The 22,594-nt window shown below is 41.8% G+C and overlaps 1 protein-coding gene across 4 annotated transcripts in view; it reads right to left on the reverse strand.

Annotated features, from left to right (window-relative positions):
- FAT1 (FAT atypical cadherin 1) overlaps window positions 1-22,594 on the reverse strand; it is a 143,608-nt gene that overhangs the window by 23,460 nt on the left and 97,554 nt on the right. For all 4 annotated transcript variants that reach the window (XM_073017791.1, XM_008000505.3, XM_008000507.3 and 1 more), the window contains exons 7-14: window positions 21,128-21,267; window positions 16,438-16,713; window positions 16,107-16,317; window positions 7,047-11,114; window positions 6,342-6,538; window positions 2,998-3,151; window positions 1,927-2,160; window positions 161-550 (exon numbers count right to left, since the gene is read on the reverse strand). In XM_073017791.1, coding sequence (XP_072873892.1) covers window positions 161-550; window positions 1,927-2,160; window positions 2,998-3,151; window positions 6,342-6,538; window positions 7,047-11,114; window positions 16,107-16,317; window positions 16,438-16,713; window positions 21,128-21,267 — 5,670 coding nt within the window. The remainder of the gene's footprint in view (window positions 1-160; window positions 551-1,926; window positions 2,161-2,997; window positions 3,152-6,341; window positions 6,539-7,046; window positions 11,115-16,106; window positions 16,318-16,437; window positions 16,714-21,127; window positions 21,268-22,594) is intronic.

The following is a 22,594-nucleotide window of genomic DNA, read 5'->3' on the forward strand; positions in this document are numbered from 1 at the left end:
CAACATTCAATCCCACTGTAAACAACTAAAAGAAAACTTGATTTACCTTTTTAGAACATCTACTGACAACACAGGGTCACTTAATGTAAGGCAATACGGTAAGCAAATCTAGTCCTTTTGGGGGAATGAAGGGTTTCCTCTCAGATACATGGTTGGTTACCTGTTTTAGAATCTATGCTGAATTTCCCATGTTCGTTTCCACCTATTATTGAGTAGGTAATTTCGGCATTTGCTTCAATATCCCGACTCGCTGCATACACTTGAAGAACTTCAGTTCCAACAAGAATGTCCTCGGACACGGTGGCTCCATATTCACGGTACTCAAACACAGGGGGGTTGTCATTTATGTCAAGAACTGATACAACCACAGTACCAGTGGCGGTCAGCCTCCTTGGCAAGCCTTGATCCACAGCTTTCAAAGAGAGGGTGTACACTGCCTGGAGTTCTCTGTCCAAAGGTTTTTCTAACTGAATAATTCCAGATAATTCGTTAATGGAGAACTGCCCATCAGCAGAGTCAATCAGTGAGTATAAAATCTTCCGATTTAATCCTATCAAGACATAAAATGATGTCAAAAGATTTTAAATGAAAACATTTAAACACATTTTTTGTTTTGTTTTCTTGAGACAGAGTCTCGCTCTGTTGCCCAGGCTGGAGTGCAGTGGCGTGATCTTAGCTCACTGCAGCCTCTGCCCACCAGGTTCAAGTGATTCTCCTGCCTCAGCCTCTCGAGTAGCTGGGGTTACAGATGCGCTGTAATTTTTGTATTTTTAGTAGAGACGGGGTTTCACCATCTTGGCCAGGCTGCTCTTGAAGTCCTGACCTTGTGTTCCACCTGCCTCAGCCTCCCAAAGTGTTGGGATTACAGGTATGAGCCACTGCGCCCGGCCAACACATTTTTTTAAAAAAGACAAACGTAGATAATTTTTTTAGAGCGGTAAATGCTAATATACATTATTTGCAAATTTGTATGACTATGATCTTTAAAAAGTAAACTTTTTGGATTAGATTAACAACTTACTTTGTTAAAACAAATGTAAATATAATTTCATGGGAATCTGCCTTCTTAGACTATTTTATATAGGAGCCAATACTATTGTACCTAACAAACCTTTAATATTCAAATCTATTTATCATTTAGCTTCAGTGATAAAGATCTGAAAAGCAACAAAGCAACATTTTTGCTATTCTTCTGAAATTTCTCAGGATCACAGGATGAGTATCCCTAAACTGAAAATCCAAAATGTGAAATGCTCCAAAATCTATTAACTTTTTGAATGCAGAACCAATGATTTTAAAAAAAATGCTCATTGGAGCATTTTAGATTTCAGATTTTTGGAGCTGGGATACTCCAATGATAAGTACATAATGCAAATACTCCAAAATCTGACAAAAATCAAAACATCCAAAAATACTTCTAGTTCCAACTGTATTATAAATAACGAATATTCAACCTGTGGTATGACTGAAGAAGTTATTCTCTGCTATCAAAATGCTATAAATATATATTCTATAGGCCAATTTTCTCCAAAAAAATTTTGAAAGATTTGTAAACCTATAAAAATAAAGCATTTGCTTCCAGTATGTTCCAATGATGCTAAAAGCTCTCTCTGTCACTAATGGTTTATTTACAAAGTAACACATCACTAATTAATTCAATGGGGTATGAAGATCAGTCAATATAGTCATTAACCAGAATTGTAGATACCTCACAGCAGTAGGTTCACTGGGCACAACTTTGGAACTTTAAATATTCATTAAAAATTAATTAATGATTCTCAAGATTTCCTTCCACAACAAGCAAGGGCTACAGAGCACGCGTGAGGAGGAGTGAGAGGCGCAGGCTGAATCTGGGGTGTGTTTTGAAACAGAGGCTCCTAGGATCTCAGTGAGCAGCACAGGGCAAGAGCATCCCCCGGGAGATACCTGAGTCGGCATCTGTGGCCTGCACTCTCGTCAGCAGCGTTCCGGGCTCTGTGTTTTCAAACACAGTGATGGCATAAGGATCGGCAGAGAACTCGGGGGCGTTATCGTTCACGTCTTCCAGCGTGAGCACAATACTGGCTTGGCAGAATCTTCCTCCTCTATCTGTGGCCCTGACGAGAAGATGATAAAGAGCTTGCTCCTCACGATCAAGGGGGGCTGACGTTTTCAGTTCACCTACAAACAAAAACAAATGACTCACTTGTAATTTAAGATGTGACCTGCAGCTGAGGTTTAAGATGTGACCTGCAGCTGTACATCTTATTTCTTCCCCTTTTCTCTTTCAATTACTTAGTCTGAGTATTCAGTCTTCCTCTTGAGACCAATATTATCAATGACAGATTCAACAGCTGCAAGAGGCAGTGAGAGCCAGGTCTCCAACCCTGCCAGGTGCTGGCTCTTCAAGCCCTGCAGGCCTGAGGGCCTCTCACCTTGCGTTTAAGACTGCACAGGTAAAACAGCTACCTAATTTACCACATTTAAAAAATGTTTAAATTTAGTTTCACATGTTCACAATTAGTTCCTTAGAAGGAAAATAAAAAGTTTAACAGGAATCTTAGTTGATCCCAATTTTACTAAAATACAAAAGGAAAACAACTCTATTTTAAAATAAAATACCATGAATCATTTTGTTTGTGAAAATTCTAAATTATGCTAAATTATAAATTCATGGTCACAAATTCAAGAAAATATGCTATTTAAATAAAATGGATAAAGCAGAAAGCTTGAGTTTAACTTCTGAGGGTTTTTTTTTTTTAAACAAGTGGCATAAATGCCTTCTAAATTTTAAATCCTTGGTTCAATTAGGTGATATTCTTGCTGTTTTTAAAAAATATCACCTTGAATTTTACACACTAAATTGCTGGTAAGATTTCTAAGAGATGGCAACTTCGGAGCATCAGAATACATTTGAAAAGGGCAAAATGTAATTTCAAATTTTTTATGTGATCTAAAAATCACCCACATATATGATACTGTTGGAATATACAATTTTGTCCCAAACTCCATCATTACCTGTGTCTGGATTTAGTTTGAATTTTTCTGCACCTGAACCCAATAATGTGTAAGTAATTTCAGCGTTAGAGCGGATGTCTGCGTCTGTAGCAGAGATCTGCATGATCAATTTTCCAGGAAGGACGTCTTCAGGAATAGTGTCTGAATATAAGGTCTGCAAAGAGTTTAACAAAAATTGTCACATATAAACATTAACAGGCAGCACAAATGTCAAGGGAATAATGGAAAAGAAATCATTCATCTTTGACCACAGAAAACATGGGAAATGACTAATGATAAAATCCCAAGAGCTTTGAAAATGATTTTTCTCATAAAACATAAAACACACGTGAAACAAGGAGAAGCCGTGGAGCAGCCACCAACTCTACATCCCTGAAAGAGCCTGGTCTGATGTTTAACCTACAAAATACTACTATATGTCATTAAGCTGATTTCATATTCAAATCCCTATGAGAAAACGTAAGCAGTAATCGAAAATTTAAGTAGCACTCCATGTTTAACTAAAAATTGCAGAGAATATATGTTATATCATATCTGCTTATTTCCAAATACAGGAATTTATTTTTTGCAAGTGTTCCTAACATAAATAATTGCAGATGAGAGAGAAGCAAGTTTCATGTAATGGGAGAAAAAGAAGATTCCTGAAGGCCACAGAAGGGAGCGTGAAGGCTCAGCCCCTTCCACTGCCCTGCGTGACCCTGGTGCCCAGTCTTCAGCCCCTTCCACTGCCCTGCGTGATCCTGGTGCCCAGTCTTCAGCCCCTTCCACTGCCCTGCGTGATCCTGGTGCCCTGTCTTCAGCCCCTTCCACTGCCCTGCGTGATCCTGGTGCCCAGTCTTCAGCCCCTTCCACTGCCCTGCGTGATCCTGGTGCCCTGTCTTCAGCCCCTTCCACTGCCCTGCGTGATCCTGGTGCCCAGTCTTCAGCCCCTTTTACTGCCCTGCGTGATCCTGGTGCCCTGTCTTCAGCCCCTTCTACTGCCCTGTGTGATCCTGGTGCCCTTATGCTCAAACATGGTGAACAGCTGTTTCTAGCTCCAATTATTTAGAAATCCATGCCATAAATTAAAACCTAAAAAAAATTAAGATTTGGTTGATTTTCTTAATCTGAAATCAACTACCAGTGAAGTACTCATGGAAAAGTACTCCATGAAAAAGGACTCAGGAAAAAGGGTATTTCATAATAGGATGAATATAAAGGATCTAGTGTCCCAGTCTTATTCCTGAAGATGATACAGTATTGTATCGAAATAATATCAAAGGGCTAAAAAACAACCAAAGACACTTAGTTGCTGTAAGAAAGAGAGAATGTCGCACCCCTCCTGAAAATACAAAGTACAAATAAGAACTGGAATTAACTCCTCGGCCCTTAGAAGTTCCCCTTCCTTTCACGACTGAATTTAAGGGTTCTTCCATCTTAAGTCTTTCCCTGAGAACAGCCCTATCACTTTCCACAGCCACAAGCATCTCAGACTCACAGAATCTGTGGTGGGTTCCAACTCCTCCATCCTCTTCACAATCACATTCCTCTCTATCCAGCCTTCTCCTGGCCCCGTGCACTCCTCCTCCCTGTCACTCTCAGCCTTCGTCCCTGGGCAGGTCTATTTCTTCATCACTGCACTCTCTCATCAGGCATCCATCCACAACATGCTACCCAGCCTGCCATCTGCACACCATCATGGGCCCCAAATGGTCTGTTTCGCATCCCAGCTCCACTCGCCACCCTGCCTCCCCAGAGTCTTCTTCTCCCCTACCCAGGGTGGCACTGCACTGGTGTCCTCTTTCTCCTTCCAGCTCAGTCCCCTTCTCCCTTTGGAAATCTCTCTCTCTTCTTTTTTCCCCTTTTTGTTAGTATCCTCTCAAATGAATTCAACTTTCAGCTATCCAGAGACAACGCCAAGTTCCCACACCTTTCCCTGATACCCATCCAACATCTCGCCTTCTCTCAGTGTCTTAAAAAAACATGGTCAACTGGATGTCCCATTACTTTAGCAAACTGGAACTGGAACTCAACACGGAACTCCTCCAAAGCCAGCCCCCGGCTCAGACTCCTCTTTGCCATGGCCTTGGTCGCTCCTTCTACTCCTGTAGAAAGTCGGGCTCAATGGCATGCCCGCTGGCTGGCACAGCAGATGGTCTTCCTTGGTAGTGGCTTTGGTCCTTTCACTCCTTCCCCACCTCTGCTTTCCAGGGCCCCCTTGCATCCACTCCTCCCTGTCTAAATAATGGGCACGATGCTTCCAAACTAAGCTCTTTTTTTTTGACACGGAGTCTCGCTGTGTCCCCCAGGCTGGAGTGAGCGGCGCCATCTTGGTTCACTGCAAGCTCCGCCCCCCGGGTTCACGCCATTCTCCTGCCTCAGCCTCCCGAGTAGCTGGGATCACAGGCGCCACCACCACGCCCGGCTAGTTTTTTGTATTTTTAGTAGAGACGGGGTTTCACCGTGTTAGCCAGGATGGTCTCGATCCCCTGACCTCGTGATCCGCCTGCCTCCGCCTCCCAAAGTGCTGGGATTACAGGCGGGAGCCGCCGCGCCCGGTCCAAACTAAGCTTCTTAAGGGAATTCGTCTCATAGCATCTCTACCTTACCGATACAATAGGCTCCAAAGTCCCTATTTTCTCCCGGATAGAGTTCAGATCTCCTGGAGCGACCGCCACCAGCCACTGTCACCCAGTTCGCCCTTTTCCAAGACTCTCAGTGCAGATTCCCCACTTCCGGAAAACTCAGTGGCGATTCCCACAATCCCTCCTGGCGCTCCACGCCCCTCCCCACCCACCCCTGACCCAGTTACCGCCCCCGAGGCTGAGCCAGCCCTTCTCACCCTCTGGTCCCGGGGACCACCCCTGCTCGAGCCACACGGCCCTCACCTAACCTTGGAGGGAGCAGCTCTTCCTACGTCTACTTTTAGTTCTCACTGAATGGTGAGTCCCGCAGACGCAGGAAGCACGCTGTCCACCTCTGAGATTCTCTAGCATGCAGAAGAGCAGACGTCCCCAAAACAGTGTCCCACGGCACATCGGCACTTTGTTTCCGGTCAGATCCTTCCCCCAAAACCGCTGTATCCCCATATTAAGAGAATCCCCTCATGAACAGTTTACAGAGCATTTTCAGTGTTAGACACAACTGTAGTCCTGTCCATAATTTAGTTATTTAGAATGAGGTTTCTGAATTATTTAGCATTCCTGCAAATAGTTCTGAAGCTTTTCCAAGACTTACCCCATTTAACACCTCTGCTTAATCAGTAAGCAATCATAAAACACATGTGAATTACACCACAGTGCCAAATGATGGTCATTAAGAAATTTAAATTCATAACACACAAATGCAAGGGAAGACTTGCTTACCTTTTCACAAACTGGACTGTTGTCATTTGCATCAAGAACTTTCACTTCAACTATAGCTTTTGACGAGAAGGTGCCATCAGTTGCTGTGATAGTAAGAAGGTAATTGTCCCTTTTTTCCCTGTCTAGAGGTTTCTTCACGTATACCTTCCATTCATTCTGTATATTTTCAACAGCAAACTGTCCCAAAGGATCCCCTCCTATTAAATCAATGGAGGAAGATGATAGTCAAATTTGTTGAAAGGATAAAAGTAACAGAAAAAATAAACTGCACCATTTATTTATGTTAACAGTAAATAAATGTTACCGTTTAAAAGAATTGAGCATTAAAAAAATCAATTTGGCATCTATTAGTTTTCCAATTTACAAAAAAAAGGCCAGCATTAAAATGTATAAACATAGCATTAAGACTACTAAATAATAATTTAGCTTGCATTAAAACTATAGATTTTTTAATGATAATATATTTATAATACAGTAAGTATAAGGTTCAAAAGAATGAGTCACAAAAATGAAAAACAGTCTAATGAAACAACTGGTAGCTTTGCTCAGGTAACAAGCTTGAAATAAGGCTCAACAGACGTGATTTCTACTTATTATTTTAGATATTTAACTAAAATCATCCCTTAAGCCCTCAATTTCCATATAATACATATAATTTATGCTTCTAAAAATCATTTTAAATTAAACCGCTTGAAAATTTTTTACCTGTTATGAAATATGTAACTTGTCTGTTGATCTCTTCAGAATCGGCATCTGTGGTACTTAAGATGGCAATCACACCGCCGGGGGGGTCATCCTCACTCACAGTCCCTTTATAGATCTCGGCCGTGAATCGTGGTGGACTATCGTTGACATCGGTGACGGTAACATCCACAATGGCTGTGGAGGACAGCTGGATCTTTTCACCGTGATCTGATGCAACCACTTTAATCTGGTAATTGTCTCTCTCTTCATGGTCAAGTTCCTTTAAGGTTGTAATCCAGCCTGTTTCCATGTTAATGGCAAAGGATTCAATGACTTCCACACTTTGTGACTGATCCAGGCTATACATAACTTGGCTGTTGGTTCCTGAGTCAGCATCCGATGCCCTGATCTGAATCACTCTGCTCCCCTCTGGCAGGTTTTCAACAACGAATGCCTCATATGGACTAGATTCAAAGACGGGGCTGTTGTCATTTGCATCTTTCACTTGGATACTAACATCTACAGAAGCCACCATCTCACGGTCATCTTGAGTGCACCTGGCCAGTATGGAAAACTGATACCACTTAGTTGTCTCATGATCAAGACTCTTCTCCAGCTTCAGCCTCCCGCTCTGTCTGTCAATCACAAAGGACTCATCCCTATTGCTTTCTGGGGTATTCCCTTTGACCAGGCTGTAAAGAACAGTCCCACTATGTTCTGCTCGGATGAGATCTATTTCTGTTCCAATAGGCACGTCCTCCGACACTGTATAGGTATAGAAAGGTTCTGAAAATTTTGGAAGCTGCGTTTCTGGTGGAAGGATTTTGACATAGACGGGAACAACAGATTCTTTTGATGGAGACCCATTATCCACAGCTCTAACAAAGAAAGTGAAGAACTCATTTTCCAAGCCAATGAGGCTCTCCTTTGTAGTGATTACGCCGGACAGTTTGTTAATTTCCAAATTCTCTTTTACACTTTCAGAGTCTGCTTCAATGGCATAGGTGACATCGGCATTGGAGCCCTCATCGGCGTCACTCGCGAGAACTTTAATGACTGAAGTCCCTTTAGCGGCACTGGATCCGATATTCACTTCGTATTTGGTCGCCCGAAATTGTGGTGCATTGTCATTGTCATCTGTGAGGATGACATTCACAGTGCAGAAAGCAACTTTGCCTCCAGCGTCTTTAGCCATTAAACGGACTGAGATCACTTTCTCCGCTGGGGTTTCTCGATCAAGTTTTTCCAAAGTAAATATCTGTCCTCTCTCATTTATGTAAAATCTGTCTTTGGCAAAGTCATTTACAATATGGTAAGTGACGTGACCATAAATACCAGAATCCCCATCCGTCGTTTTCACCTCCATCACCATGGTATGTAGGGGAGCGTTTTCAGCTAGTTCCACTTCATATTCGTTCTGAAGAAAAGCAGGGCTGTGCAAATTGCCTCCGATGACAGTCACATGAACCTGGGTGGAACTTCTAAAAACGCCATCGGAAACTGACAGGTTAAGACTGTAAAATGGCTTCAAGGTGTGCCGGCGTAGCTTTGAGAGGGTGATAATTCCTGTTGCACTGTCAATGATAAAATGTTTATGATCATTGCCGGACAGAATGGAATACTGCAACTTGTCGATGTCCGAACTGTCCGCATCATAGGCTTTTACACAGGTCACAAAATGCCCATGAGGGGCATGCTCGCTAATTCTGGCTTCGTAAATCTGTTGTTCAAAGAGTGGTGGGTTATCATTGAGGTCGGTAACGTCCACCGTGACAATCACATCACTGCTCAGCGGCGGCATACCACCGTCAACAGCCCTCACAAAAATCGTGTGCCTCTGGGACTGCTCGTAATCCAGAGTTCTGAGCAGTGAAATGAGGCCGGTGCTGCTGTCCACATGAAAATGATCATGACTCTTGCTGAGATTCCCAAACAGCTGGTAAGAGATTCCTCTATTGGGTTCTGAATCAGAATCTGTGGCTCTAACTTGAACAACAGATGTTCCAATTACAGATGCCTCAGACAGGGTTGCTGCATAAGACTGCTGAACAAACACAGGAGGGTTATCATTGATGTCCTCTACCATGATGTCCACAAATACTTCAGCATGAGCGCCTGTCAAGGAGTCAGTTGCGCGTATGCTCAGTTTATACGCCGGGTGGGCCTCAAAGTCCAGAGGAGCTATGACGTTGATAACTCCGGTATTGAAGTTAATAGTGAACTGGCTGAAAGGGTCTCCGTCTGTGATGCTGTAGAACACTTTCAAGCCTTCCGGGCTGTTAGCCTGTACGTGGACCACAGGGCTGTGCACCTGGACATTCTCTGCAATCTCTGCACTGTAGAAAGGTTTTTCAAACACAGGCATGGCTTTATTCATGACAGTGATCGGAACTATAACTTCCGCTGAAAAGGCCGGGTTCCCTCCATCTTTGGCAACCACTGTAACAAGATATTCTTTATTTAAGGTGTCAAGTTCGAATTGCTTTTTCAGTGAAATTTCACCCAAGGGTCCAATTTGAAAGTATTCATGATGTTCCTTAAGGTAGTAATGCACTTCCCCGTTTCTGCCACTGTCTCTGTCTACAGCAGTGACATAGCGAATGACATGGCCCACCTCAGTGTCCACTTTAACAACGGCGTAGTAGGGAAGGTTGACAAACACTGGTGCATTATCATTTTGGTCTTCCACAATGACCTTCACGACAACGTGGGCCAGTGCGGAAGGCTTATGTTCTTCTGTCACTTCCACAACCACATCAAACGCCTCCTGCTGTTCACGATCGAAGGGTATACCAGTGGTTGACAGTACTCCTGAAGTGCGGCTTATTTTAAATCTGCGATCTGGGTTGAGGATGTGATAAAACAAAGGCTCATTGATTGGATTCCCAATAGCAGTAATGACAGCTAACGTTTTGGCCTCCGTGGAATTCTCTTTCACTACTGCAGAGTAGACATCCTGGGTAAACTTCAGGTGACTTTCTTTGCTTTCTTTCACATTAATTTTGACAGAGGTAAGGCCAGCAAACCTGCCATCGGAAGCTCTAACGGTTAGCTCATAGCGGCTTCTTAACTGAGTTGTGTTTTGGACAGTTAGAGCACCAGTCTTGTAGTCCATGGAAAACTTCTCCCCGATGTTGCCTTCGGTGATGGAGTAAATCAACTGTGAGAATGCGCTTGAATCGGCATCTGTAGCATTTACTGTGATGACTTTTACTCCTTTGTATGTTGGCAACAAAAGAGATGCTTCATATAATGGCTTGGCGAACACGGGAGGGCAGTCATTAATGTCAATTACATGTATTGTTACATTAGCTGCATACTCAGCAAATAAACGTGGGGTTCCCATGTCATGCACTTGTACGGTGAAGTGAAAAATGCTTGTTTCTTCATAGTCCAGACTGAGGACTGTATGAATAGCACCAGTGCTAGAATCAATAGCAAAATATTTGTGTACAGATGGTTCAACAATGTGGTAAACAAGCAAAGCATTGGAGTCTTTATCAGCATCAGCTGCTCGAATCACCAGAGGGACATTCCTGTCTGTGAGGACCACACTGTTAATTGCGGCTGACTCACTAATGAGTCCTGTATATTCTGCCTGCATAAAAACTGGCGAGTTGTCATTCTCATCCTGCAGCTGAACTGAAACTGTTGTATTAGTGGACAAACCAGCCATGTTCGTTCCTTGTATTATCAATGTGTACACGGGCAAAGTCTCAAAGTCCAGGGCTTTCTGAGTGATGATACTTCCAGAATGTGGATTAATATCAAAAGCATCACCTATATTTCCATCTTTTATTTCATACACCACTGATGACTGACTATGGGCTGTAACCATCCCAACAAAACTCCCAATGCTGACAGTTTCACTGATTTCAACAGAATAGTCTTTGGATGTAAACTTCGGAGGGGCGTTGTCAGCAACTGTGACGAAGATATGCACAGAAGTTACTTCACTCATTGGGGGACTGCCCTTATCTGTAGCTTTTACTATTAAATCATACTCCACTTGGTTACTTCGATCTAATTCTTTGGCAGTTTTAATAGAGCCCAAGACAGGATCAATCATAAAAGAATTTCCAATGTTTCCTGGAAGGAGAGGAAAAAATACATGTTAGACAAAAATACAAGGAGCAATAGAAGTAGTAGTTAGAGAAACAGAAACAAAGGTATCCTCAAAAATTATATTCTGAAATTAAGCAGAAACTCAGGGATGTCAACATTTGAATGGAACATTCAACTTGTTTTATTTTTATCCACCTAATACTTTACAGAATTTTGACCATGAATGATGAGAAACAAAAAACAGAAGAAACAGCCCTCTGTGCTTAAAGCGGAAACTCCCTCTCTGGGTTGCACTGGGAATGTGTGGTGGGAAGACAAGGTTATCCTTCCACAAAGCAGTTGAGTAAGTCCTTTTCCAGGAGTCCCTCAAAACACTCCTGGACCACATTTGTATTTTCAACGGTCATGACTTAAGAATTCTTAAGATGTGTATTCATTACAAAAGATTTCGATTCAATAACAAATTGACGTCAAGCTTCGAGAGACAATTGTCCATGGAGAGATGTGTGTAACCCGTCCCACTTTACAGGTTTTGAAGACTGCAACAGCATTCCCTTCTTATCTTTTTCAGGTCAACTTATCCTCTAGGTCAGTGATTTTCCACTGGGGGCGATTCTGCACCCAAGGAGACATCTGGCAATGCCTGCGGACATTTTTGGCTGTCACTACTGGTCGGAAGAGGGTGCTCCTGGCGTCTCGTGGGTGGAGACCAGGGATGTTGTTAAGCACCCTACAACGCACAGGGCAGCCCTGCACAGCAAGAAACATCTGGTTCCAAATGTCAGCAGTGCTGCAACTGAGAGGCTGCTTGAAGACAGAGTGTCTCACCTCCTTTTCTTTGGACCTTTTCAGGCTATACTATATGTATCTTTAGCTGCAACCACAGCTCCAGAATATTCTATGATTTCATATCATCGACTGAATCTTCAAAGAGATGAGCAGTTCTCTACAGCCCTTTTGGATAAATCAGGGCAGCGTTGCAGGCTCTCAGGTTTAATCCATCCACGAGCCCTCCATCCTTTTTCTGTTTCATAAACAAGCATCCAGAATTCACCATCCTCGTCATAGCACAGAATTTGTTTTCCCCAAATGAACTATTACACTTACCCAAAACAAAGCTCACTTGCCACTTAACTGCTTTCTCAAATTCTTGCTCTAGGTTTGCCATGAGTGTGGCATTTCACGGATCAGAACTACTTAGTGTGAGCTGCAAACCAGGGGATTAACCAAGCACTTCTTTCTCCACATCATTAACCGTAAACACTTCCTCTACAGTCTTCATTTCCTTCCTTTAATATATTTTCCAAAAATCCATGGCCATTTTTTGGAGAGCAGATCCAGCCTGGCTTTCATTAAGTCTTACTGGCTCTGCATCCAGGCCCCAAGGCAGCGCCTCAGTCTGCAACAGGGCGGAGGCCCAGGCTTTGTTTAGGTCCTGATGCTCTGAGCTGAACCCTGGCCAAGGACTGGGTCCTGCTGCCTCTGCCAGGCTGTTGAGACACTAATTTCCGGCCTGTCTGTATTTATGAGTCAGTGATCCCAGGTCCTTTCTGATTGCATTTTCAGCTGTCGTCAGAACTCCAAGATCCTTTTCTCATCCCACCTGTACATCATCCTCTGTCTAAAATTGTGACTGACTGCCTGGCCTAACACAGGAGCCTGGGGTAACCATGGTGACTCTTCATCCCCACCCCTCAGACTTCCCTATGTCTGTACTCACCAGCTGAGACTTCCCTATGTCTGTACTCACCAGCTGACCTAGCATATTTTATATTCATTCTTCTATATCCATTTCTCTCTTCTTTTGTAAAGGATAATCTTATCTTGACAATGAAGCTTCAGATACCCAAGGCCTCGAGTGGAGGAATGAACAGACTCTCCGCCGTGGAGGAGGCTGGTGATGCTAGAGCACACTGCTTTCTGCAAAACTTGCTCCCTGCCCTGCAGCCAAGCGGGCATTCCCCTCGTCCTCAATCAGGAGAGCACACTCGTCTCAGAGCCCCAGTGTTGGATGCACCCTCTCCTGGAAGAGTCTTCTCCCGCTATTCTTACTGTTTCCGTCTCATCGCCCTGTGTTTTCTTTACAGCATGGATCACAACCTTGCTCTTTATTGGCCATGCAAGGTTCAGAAACATCCTATATTATCCTTTATTATCTGGGGCATCGTGACTCTGATGAACACAGCTTGGAGCATGTCGCTGACAACAAGGTGAAACAGGAACCCAGCTCGTCACGTGATAGATGGATCCCACATACATACAGATTAAGGCAGAAGTCATCAGATTTGCAGACGGGAAAGCAGCATCACGTTTACATGAAGAAACAATGAGGGCTGCTGAGGAGCAGAAAGTGCCCCTGCCTGGCCTAACGATAGGTACGTGCAGAGACGCCGAGGTGCACGGGTGGTGGCCAACGACTTCCTACGGTGGCAGAAAAGGTCTGTACGAGGCTGGGGGCTTATTCACTGACTTTAGCTACAATACGAGTGATTTTTCAACAACTTTAAATTGTTCCCTGTATGGGAACAGGGCAATTAACCAGACAAATAGGCTAATTTTTGCTCTTAAGCTATTAAGTGTATTACACAGAACTGTGAAGGGGAGTCTGTTTCTTCCCCTGTGGACACACTCTGGATGTTCAGCTGGGGCCCACTGACTGGCAGAGTGGCACCCTCTATTGACTCTAGAGACAATTATATTGAACTTAAGTTTGGCGAAGAAAACCAATTCTAATCAACAAGTATATTTACTTATGGAGTGTCTTCTATTTCCAGGTATTAAAATGGTTTAGAAGTAGTGCTCTAATAATCTACTTTTTAAAAAAGACGTAAGAAGAAAACACCACACAGACCAGAGTATGGCACTGCCATGTCTCTAGCATATAACTCAATGGTTCCTGAAAATATCTCCTAATTAATTCCTTTTTTCCTGAAGACTCCTAATCAGACCAAACCTTTTACTCAATTAATTGCTGCTAGTTAAACATGCAGTGTTATGTACTGAATTTATAACTAGTCTTTTTGAACTTTAAATGTAATCTGACACAAATGAGAAGCAGGTAAATATGAATACACTTAAATGAAAGGCATTTGTATGAACATTTTGTAGTTTGTACTATTCCAACAGATGTCCACCTCCTCCATCCCCAGCATACGCCCACACACCCTCCACAGAACTCTACTGCATGTTAATGGCAGTGGTCTCCTACAAAGTAACTGCCGAGCATAATTTTTATATTACCAAAACTATAAAAATAGCTTCTTAAAAGCCCTAATTCTATGCCAGAATAGGCCACTGGTATTATCTATTCATTGAGGAGGGAGTTCCATTCTCAGAATACCAGATTCCTAACCCTATCAGTCATTAGAAGCATTCAAAGTATGCACATGCTTTTACTCAGACACCAACAATCACATTTTAACCACCCAGTTGTTGAAAATTCGGTGAAAGCTAAGGGGAAGTTTAACGTTTTCTCCTACATAAACCCGGTCAGTTTGTCTATGGCAGAATTACTTTATTGAAGTACTCAGGCATGCACAAATGGAATGCACTGTTTTTCTAACTGCAAATTTCTGAACCAGTGGAAAAAAACTTCATCTTTATTCAAGGCACTAACTACACTACATTTTAACACCGTAATCACAGGCAGTGTATGAGATCCTATTTGTGACTAATGAACTCAATTTGGTTGTTTTAAGGGAAACAAATGAAATTTCAAATATGTTAAATAAACATAGTTTAACCACTTAGAACACATCAGTAAGTTTTTTAAAATGACTCTCCATTTCCCCCAATTTTGATTACCTGATCTATAGTTAATCTGTACCTGTAACAAGTCTAATGCCTAGGAGAGACAATTTCTAAGTATGCAGAGCTACAGACTTAGAAAAAAAAACACAAGTTAAATGGAAGATTTTAATTCTCTAAACTCATTACAAAGAAGATTGAAAGGGACTGTATTTCTCGTACTAACAATGGTGCTGAAAAAAACGGAAAACTGTCAACTGTCTTCTCAACATTTCATCACTTTCAGAGGATCTGGCACGAGCAGGAAGTCCTAAAGCAATGTGAGCTCTGACTGCACAGAACCGTTTCCACTGAGGTGGAACTTTCACAAGACATGCATTGTGGACCCAATGGCAACCCCTTACCTACCATGCCCAAGGATGAATGCTGCCAACACAGCACCTGGCACATAAAGTGAGCTTCATCAGCCCACGGAATGAATGAATGAATGAATGAGGGAATGGTAGCAGAAAACAGACCAAAAACATCCTGCTATGCCAGGATTGCTTCCTGGTGATCCCCCTGGATAAACCGACTCTGGATCTCTTGGCCTCTGGGTCCCGGAACCATCCAGGCCCACAGCTCCAGCTGTTTTTTTTCCCTGCCCTTGCTGCCTCAAGCCCCACCCCAGCAGGCCCCAGCTCTGGGGTCTAGTCCTCAACCCAGTTCCATGAGGGAAATTCACCTGTTAAAGGCAAGGGGCAAAAATCCAGGTAACTGTGGAAGGGGTGGGAGGGGCAGGCACCTCTTCCTGAGGTTTGAGCCAATTACAACGAGATGAGTCAACACTGATATGGAGCTTCCTGCTCTGCTGAAGAGAAAATACTCTCTGACAAAAAACTAAAACGTTAAATTACCAGGCAAGTATCTTCCTAAGTGTGTTTAACCAATATTATAGAAGAAAGTGTGGTTAAAATAATTTCAGAAATACTGAATTGGTCAAATAAAGTTTCCTATACTGTGGGGCTTCTCAGAGCCTTGAACTGGGCTAATACTGTGAATCCCCCAGAACTTCCCCAAACTGTCTGATGGGCTAAAAGTTAAAAAATAAAAAATAAAAATAAAAAAAATCCTCTTTCTCCTAATATGCAAAATTGTATCTAGAGATCAATTTAAGCAATTGTGGCAGATACACAGAAATGCTTCAATACCCATAACTGATATTGGAAAAGTAGAAACAGACTTTTAACAATTGCAAATTTAAAATGCCACTGAATGCTCCAAAAATACCTGACTCAATCGAGTACAGCACTTCAGCATTTTTCCCTTTGTCCTTGTCCAGCGCCGTCACCTGCAACACAACCGAGCCGACGGCCGCCGATTCATACACCCGCCCTTTGTAGGAGGAAGCGGTGAACCACGGGGCATGGTCATTCGTGTCGCTGACGTTGATCACAATCCTTGCAAAGTTGCGTTTTACAGGCACATCTTGATCTCGTACCTAAAGGAATCGACACATTATCAATCCCATTGGTGTTTTTCTTATAACTAACTGGAAATCACAGTTAATCCCACAAAGGCCTCAGGGCCAATGGTGGGAGGAGAGAGGCAGAGCACCTACCATGACCGTGAGGGTGTGCTGGTGAACGGCTTCATGATCGAGCTTCTCAGAAGTATAGAGAGAGCCGGTTGCAGGATCGAGACGGAATTTCTTGAGACTCAGCGGATCTCTACTGCCTTGCAGAGTGTAGATTAGTCTGTTTTTCCCATCCTGATCCACAGCACTGACGCGCACAATTTCTGTCTCTGGCGCCGTATCTTCAGGAATAACAACTTCATACTTCGATGTAGAAAACTGAGGACGATGGTCATTTGTGTCTATTACTTTGATGAATACCTGTAATGGATGACAAAATGGCTCGTACAATAATATGTCTAATTATGATGTTTTAATACTTAAAGAACCATGAACAAAAGTCAAGCACATTGAAAGAATGACACTGTGGCAAAATAAAATACAAATAGGAGAAAGGCAATGAAAACCTACAATCATACATGTCTTATAACATTTCTCACTGGTATATTACTTATCTAAATATGAGTCAGATAATGATTACCTTTCTGAATTCTTATAACTAACTCTGAAGACAAAATGTGTATACTTTTCACACTTGCCACGTCTTTATGTGGGCTTAACTTCTCTTATGCCTCCACAGAGAAGGTATCTGTAGATTACTCATGTACAGATAACAATTTACTTTACCAGGATTTATAGAAGACTAATTTCTTATATCAGATTGGAATCTGCAACTACTAATCTACTGAGGTGAGTAAGATGGATGATTACACTATCTAAATTTCTCATTCTCATTTCTGACATCCCAAGCCCCAGATCATAGGTTTTTTTAATATGTAAAAAGAAAAAACAAGAAATGTGTTTCGAAATCACCGTATTTCTGTAATCATAAACCTACATGTATGTAGTAAATACGTTTACTCCCTAAAAGCAATTTAGTCAATAGACTGAAAAAATAAACTCTCTTAATTGTGTCTACATAAAGTAAAAACCTTTGGAGGAAAAAAAGCAAATGTTAAGAAACTTGGTACTAAGCTAAATTAGAAACAAACAAAACTTCGACAGTAAGAGGATTAATTTTCATAATGAAAAAACCTATGGATTTGGCACAGTGGAAATCACTGCCAATTACAAAACACGGTTCAGAGTTTATGAAGAAGAAAACTGCGCTTCGTGGGGGCATACGGAACAAAGGGATCTGCTGGTCCAAGCAGCACAGGAGGCCAGAGTCCCAGGCAGAGCTGTCAACCACACGGAGAAGGCCATGAACAGAATCCTTCCATGAGGGCTACATCAGTGTTCTCATAGAAGACCAAAACATCAAGGATGTTTTAGTTAAATAAAACATAACATGACATTTTGTATGAATTCTAAATGCATCCACCAAACCATGGAAAGGTTTCATGTGAAAGCTATGTAAACCTTTAAAACTACAGATGCCTCACTTTTACAGGTCAATGATGATCCAGAAGGGATGACTATAAAGGCAATTACCATAAATTAGATTATATATTAATTTCCACTATACATTTAAAAATTACTTTTCCCATGTATTGGGTACTGGGCAGAGAAGTTTAATCCTGCTCCAAGCTCAACTGTTATTAAGTAGAAGGAATTGAAAGTAAAAGCAAAATTCAATTGAAACACACTGATCGTGCATTTCCATGCCCAATGCTTGCCGACATAACACAGTGGGTGTGAAATTAGCATGCAATAGTCCCTGCCCTCACAGAGCCACCAGGCTCACCAGGCAATGTTCTGCACATGCACAGCCTAACCATGTCTCATATACTATCAAGCAAGTTTTTAAGAGTCCGGAGACTGGCTGAGATGTTCAGAAAGCTCTTAAGAGGGAGACAATGATTTCTTGGATGTATTTTTGGTTGGCAGGTGAGTAAGTATGAGGAAGGGCTGCCTCAAAGACATGAGGGCAAGCAGTGGGATGGAACATCCCGTCTTTTAGAGGTTGGAGAGGACTAGGAACTCAGGGATGATATAATAAAGGAGCAAGAAGAAGGCAGAATCAAATATGCAGAGCCGCGACTCCAGAACTGATGTAGGAGGATTACACAGCTCCTTTTGGTCAGAAGAAACTCACTTCCAAGATGAGTGGCAGGGATGAAGAATGGCGACTGGAAGGTGAACTGAGTGTCGGTGGGACAAGAGCCCGAACCCGAGCTGATGTGCAACAAAACTATGGTTTTCTGAGTGCTTACTGGGTGATAGGCTCTCAGAGAGTGAAGAACAAGCACCCTGCGGGTCATCTCATCAACCTTCCTAAGACCTCCAAGAGGATGATTGCCACCATCCCCACTTTCCAGGTGAGAACATGGACGCACAGAGAGTTACACCTATTTGCCTCTGGAAAGGAATACAAGAGGTGGAGCCGGGATTCCGACAAAGCGAGCTGCTCCAGAGGCCAGGATGCTGATGCTCAAGAGAAAGTGAAAGAAGATATGAAAGCAAAGCTGTTTGAATGAAAGAAAAAAAAAAGGTAACTGGATTTGGTAAGTTACCTGGAGATACAAGAGAAAGCCAAGTGACTGGAATCAACAGCGGTCAGCATCCTAAGCCGCACACGCAGGACAGGAAAGCCGGGAGAAGAGCTGTTTCCGCAGGGCACTGGCAATTCTCCCAGCGTCCTGCCGCCTACCTCTGCTGGAGGCTGCCTGCTTCACCCACCAACGCTCACCTAAACCTTCTCAAATCGGCATCTGCTGCCCCTGACCTGGAGACACAATGACTGCTCTGTTGATTTTTGAGTGTTAGTTCCAAGCCCCAATCCATCCCCGCGATATCCTAGTGTCTCACCGCCCAGCTAATTCCTCTGCTCTTCAAGCCATCCCCGCTGTATCCTGGTGCCTCTCACTGCCCAGCTGAGTCCCGTGCTCTTCTCCAGGTGGCAGCTGCTGCCCCGCTCCACCTGCTCCCGCCCAAATTCGTATTTCCAGGTTCTCAGCTCAAGAGGAAAAATAATCTAAACACAAATCATTCCCTTTGTCCCACACCTTAACAGGTCAACCTGGGCTCACCGTTCTCCTACAGTCCGACTGCCTTTCCCTGCCAGCAATTAGGATAGCATCTAGAGCCTATGACAATGGCCCAAAATAAGTTGCAGAAGTATCTTTATACTTCTGAAACAATAAAATTTAAGATAGTCTCTGTTCCCAAGGAAGAAAACTAGACTCTCTTTCCTGGGTTTTACAGGAATTTTAGTTGATACACATCATATTTCATGCTAAACTTTTCACTGCACTAATTAAAAATACAATTATTGGGAAAGAGTTGCACTGTTAATTATTCATAGAGGTGTTGTCTTTAGTAATGAGAATGCTTGGCAAAGAGGGCCATCTCCACTGTTTATGAAGCTCCTTTTGTTAGATTTCTGGGTAGTCGATTCTGTGAACTGGTCTACAGTTATGCCCCTTAAATCCTTCTCTCAGAATTATCCTGTTAGATTTATTATAATTTATGATGTTTTTATTCTCATTTTTGTGCTTTAAAATTTTACAAGGGCTTATGTTTAAAGAGAGAAAATCAAGAGATTTTGCTTGTTTCTAGAATGAGAACAGCTACCAAATAAATTGAAATTTTCACACCATACTAGAACTTTTACAAGACAATCTCAAAATGACCCCAAAAGCATACAGCATATATATATCAATTTTATATATACTAAAAATCACAAGCAATTTAGAGAAATATTTTTGTAAATGGCTTTAAATTATCTACCCATTTATTAATCGAAAAGACATCATAGTGATAATTTTTATCTTTTAATGCAGCTCAATGACTTAGCAGATGATCTGGCTTGCTTAGGACTTAAAACAGTATAATCTAATGCTAGAAAACTGAAACTCAGAAGCATCTTGTTCTCTGACATTTAACTTCTTTCTTTTTCATTTAGGCCACAGTAGGTTATAAATACACCTTTAGCTCTGCCATCCTCGTGTAAGCTCCAAGAAGGCAAGATTGTTGCCTGTTTTGTTTCCTGCTATTCACCTTCCAGAATGGTACCTGGCATGTGACAAGTATTCAACAAATACTTGTTAAAGAAATGAGTGAATGACACTCTGCTCGCTCCTGAAACCTCACGATGATTCTTCTCTCTAGGAATATTCCTTCTGTACACTTCAAACGGCCCACACTGAGAACCAAAGAAAAGTAGTAAGAAAGAAGAGAATTTAAATTTAACTTACAGGATTTTAACACGTAAGTGTGAAATCCCCATAATCTGGCCATCTCAATTATCAGATAGGAGCAAATAAAGGTGTTAAAGGAATGATGAGAACAATTTTATTAGTTATTTTACATAGCCAGGAGGAATCCAAAAAAAGTGATTTAGAAGATGAATCACTTTATCCAGTTTTACTGAAACTGATTTAAACAATTCATTCTCAATAGTGATGTACTTTACGTTAATATAGTTTAAAATGAGCATAAAATTCGAAGATTTTGATGGCATAACGTTGGTCTGGTTTTGTTTTTGAAGTCTTCCCTCAAAATTCTCAAAACTGCTTAATTATATGCAAAACCTAAATTGGGATATGGAATTTTCTTTCCCTAAATAAAAATTCTTAGTGTGCATGTGTGTAAACTATACCAACACACAAACTCTTCTGATTTTAGACCCTCACAGGGCAGAATCCACCGCTCATATTTCCTGTGGACCCCCCCAAGTCAGAATGTTATCTCCATCCTCCTCTGACAACTGCATCACTAGTAATTCACTTACCTGAGTGAGGATAGTGGTGGTTCCATCTGTGGCCTCGACTGTGAGGTTGTAGTTTGACTTCTGTTCTGCATCAAGAGGTTTGGCAACAATGATGGTTCCAGTTCCCTTGTCCACATCAAAGTGACTGTCGTAGTTGCCACCTAGTTTAAATTGGGACCAAAAAAAGTAAAAACAGTCACAGGATAACACTCTGTAGTTTATTTTGTGGCTTTCTAATACTTAATGGCACTGAAAAAAACTTCTAATAAACTAGCAAAGAGTTTCCAAGGAGGAGCATTTTGAAAGACAAGAGTGGCCAATTAGAAAGACAATGCTTGTTATGGCAAAGTGAACCCTAATTGTCCAGGAAGCAACTAACTGAAAGAAAGCAAGAAAGCAACTCTGAAAACAAAGACATTGCTAATACTGCCAATGAGTTACTTTCAATTTGCTTTTTCAGGGGTTCTGAATTTCTCTTCAATCTGTATCTTAGTAGTTATACGAACCATCACTGGGCCATTTAAAAGTTTACTTACTAAGAAAACTTTCTGATACTTTGAGCAAATTGGCCTAATAAAATAGCTATTAAAAATCAATGTTAACTCTAAAAAAAAAAATAGTGGTAGTTAACTTCAATTAGTCCTGGCTACTATAAACTATTTGAAAATATTTTTTTTCTCATTTTTGACAAACACAAAGCCTAATGAAATAAAAGTTTCTATCCTACTAATATTATCCAAATATTTTTGATAAAACTCTTTTTTCAAATCCATTGACCTAGATATAAAATGAAATGGAATGAAAGAAAATAGAGGCTTAATGTCATGATGAAATTCTACTACTAAATCTAATCAAGAAACAAAACAACACACACGACGTCTTAAGAGAAACCTAAAACCACAGGGCAAGGTGAGCATTACGTGTCAACACGCTGGCGAATGGGATGGGCGACCATGTGCACACTATGGGAAAAAAAAAACAGCAATGGAAGATAGTCATTGGAAATAAAAAGGTAAAAAAAAAAAACAAGACTTTTATTTTAGATCTCATAATCTGAGGCAAATTACGTGATCTCAGCAGATACCTTCTGCTGTACAGTTCGGGTCACAAGTCATCTGAAAGATGTAAAACACTTCTCTAGCAAGCGTGTCTCCTGGCACAGCCAAAAAGAAGCAAGCACGCATGGAAAGCAAGCACAGAATAAGAGCAATCAATCAAACCAGGTCCAAGCACAGCAACGTTACACAGCGAGGTCAGGTACTGCACAGCAGCAGCCTGTCGATCTGGAAATGTGATAAAAGTTAACAGAAAGCAAACAAACGATTTTGAGTATCGTTAACTATGAAAACAGTCTCTTTTTCCCCTTCCCTTAAAAGTATGCCGTAAGAGTTTCATAGGTGTTGATGACATGGATTTCATACAATCACCAAACTGGTAAAAGAGCCCAGCCATTTAGCATGGAAGTTCCAAAGGTAAGGCCTGGCCCGA

This window comes from Chlorocebus sabaeus, chromosome 7, assembly GCF_047675955.1.
Source record: "Chlorocebus sabaeus isolate Y175 chromosome 7, mChlSab1.0.hap1, whole genome shotgun sequence".
NCBI classification, from domain to species: domain Eukaryota; kingdom Metazoa; phylum Chordata; class Mammalia; order Primates; family Cercopithecidae; genus Chlorocebus; species Chlorocebus sabaeus.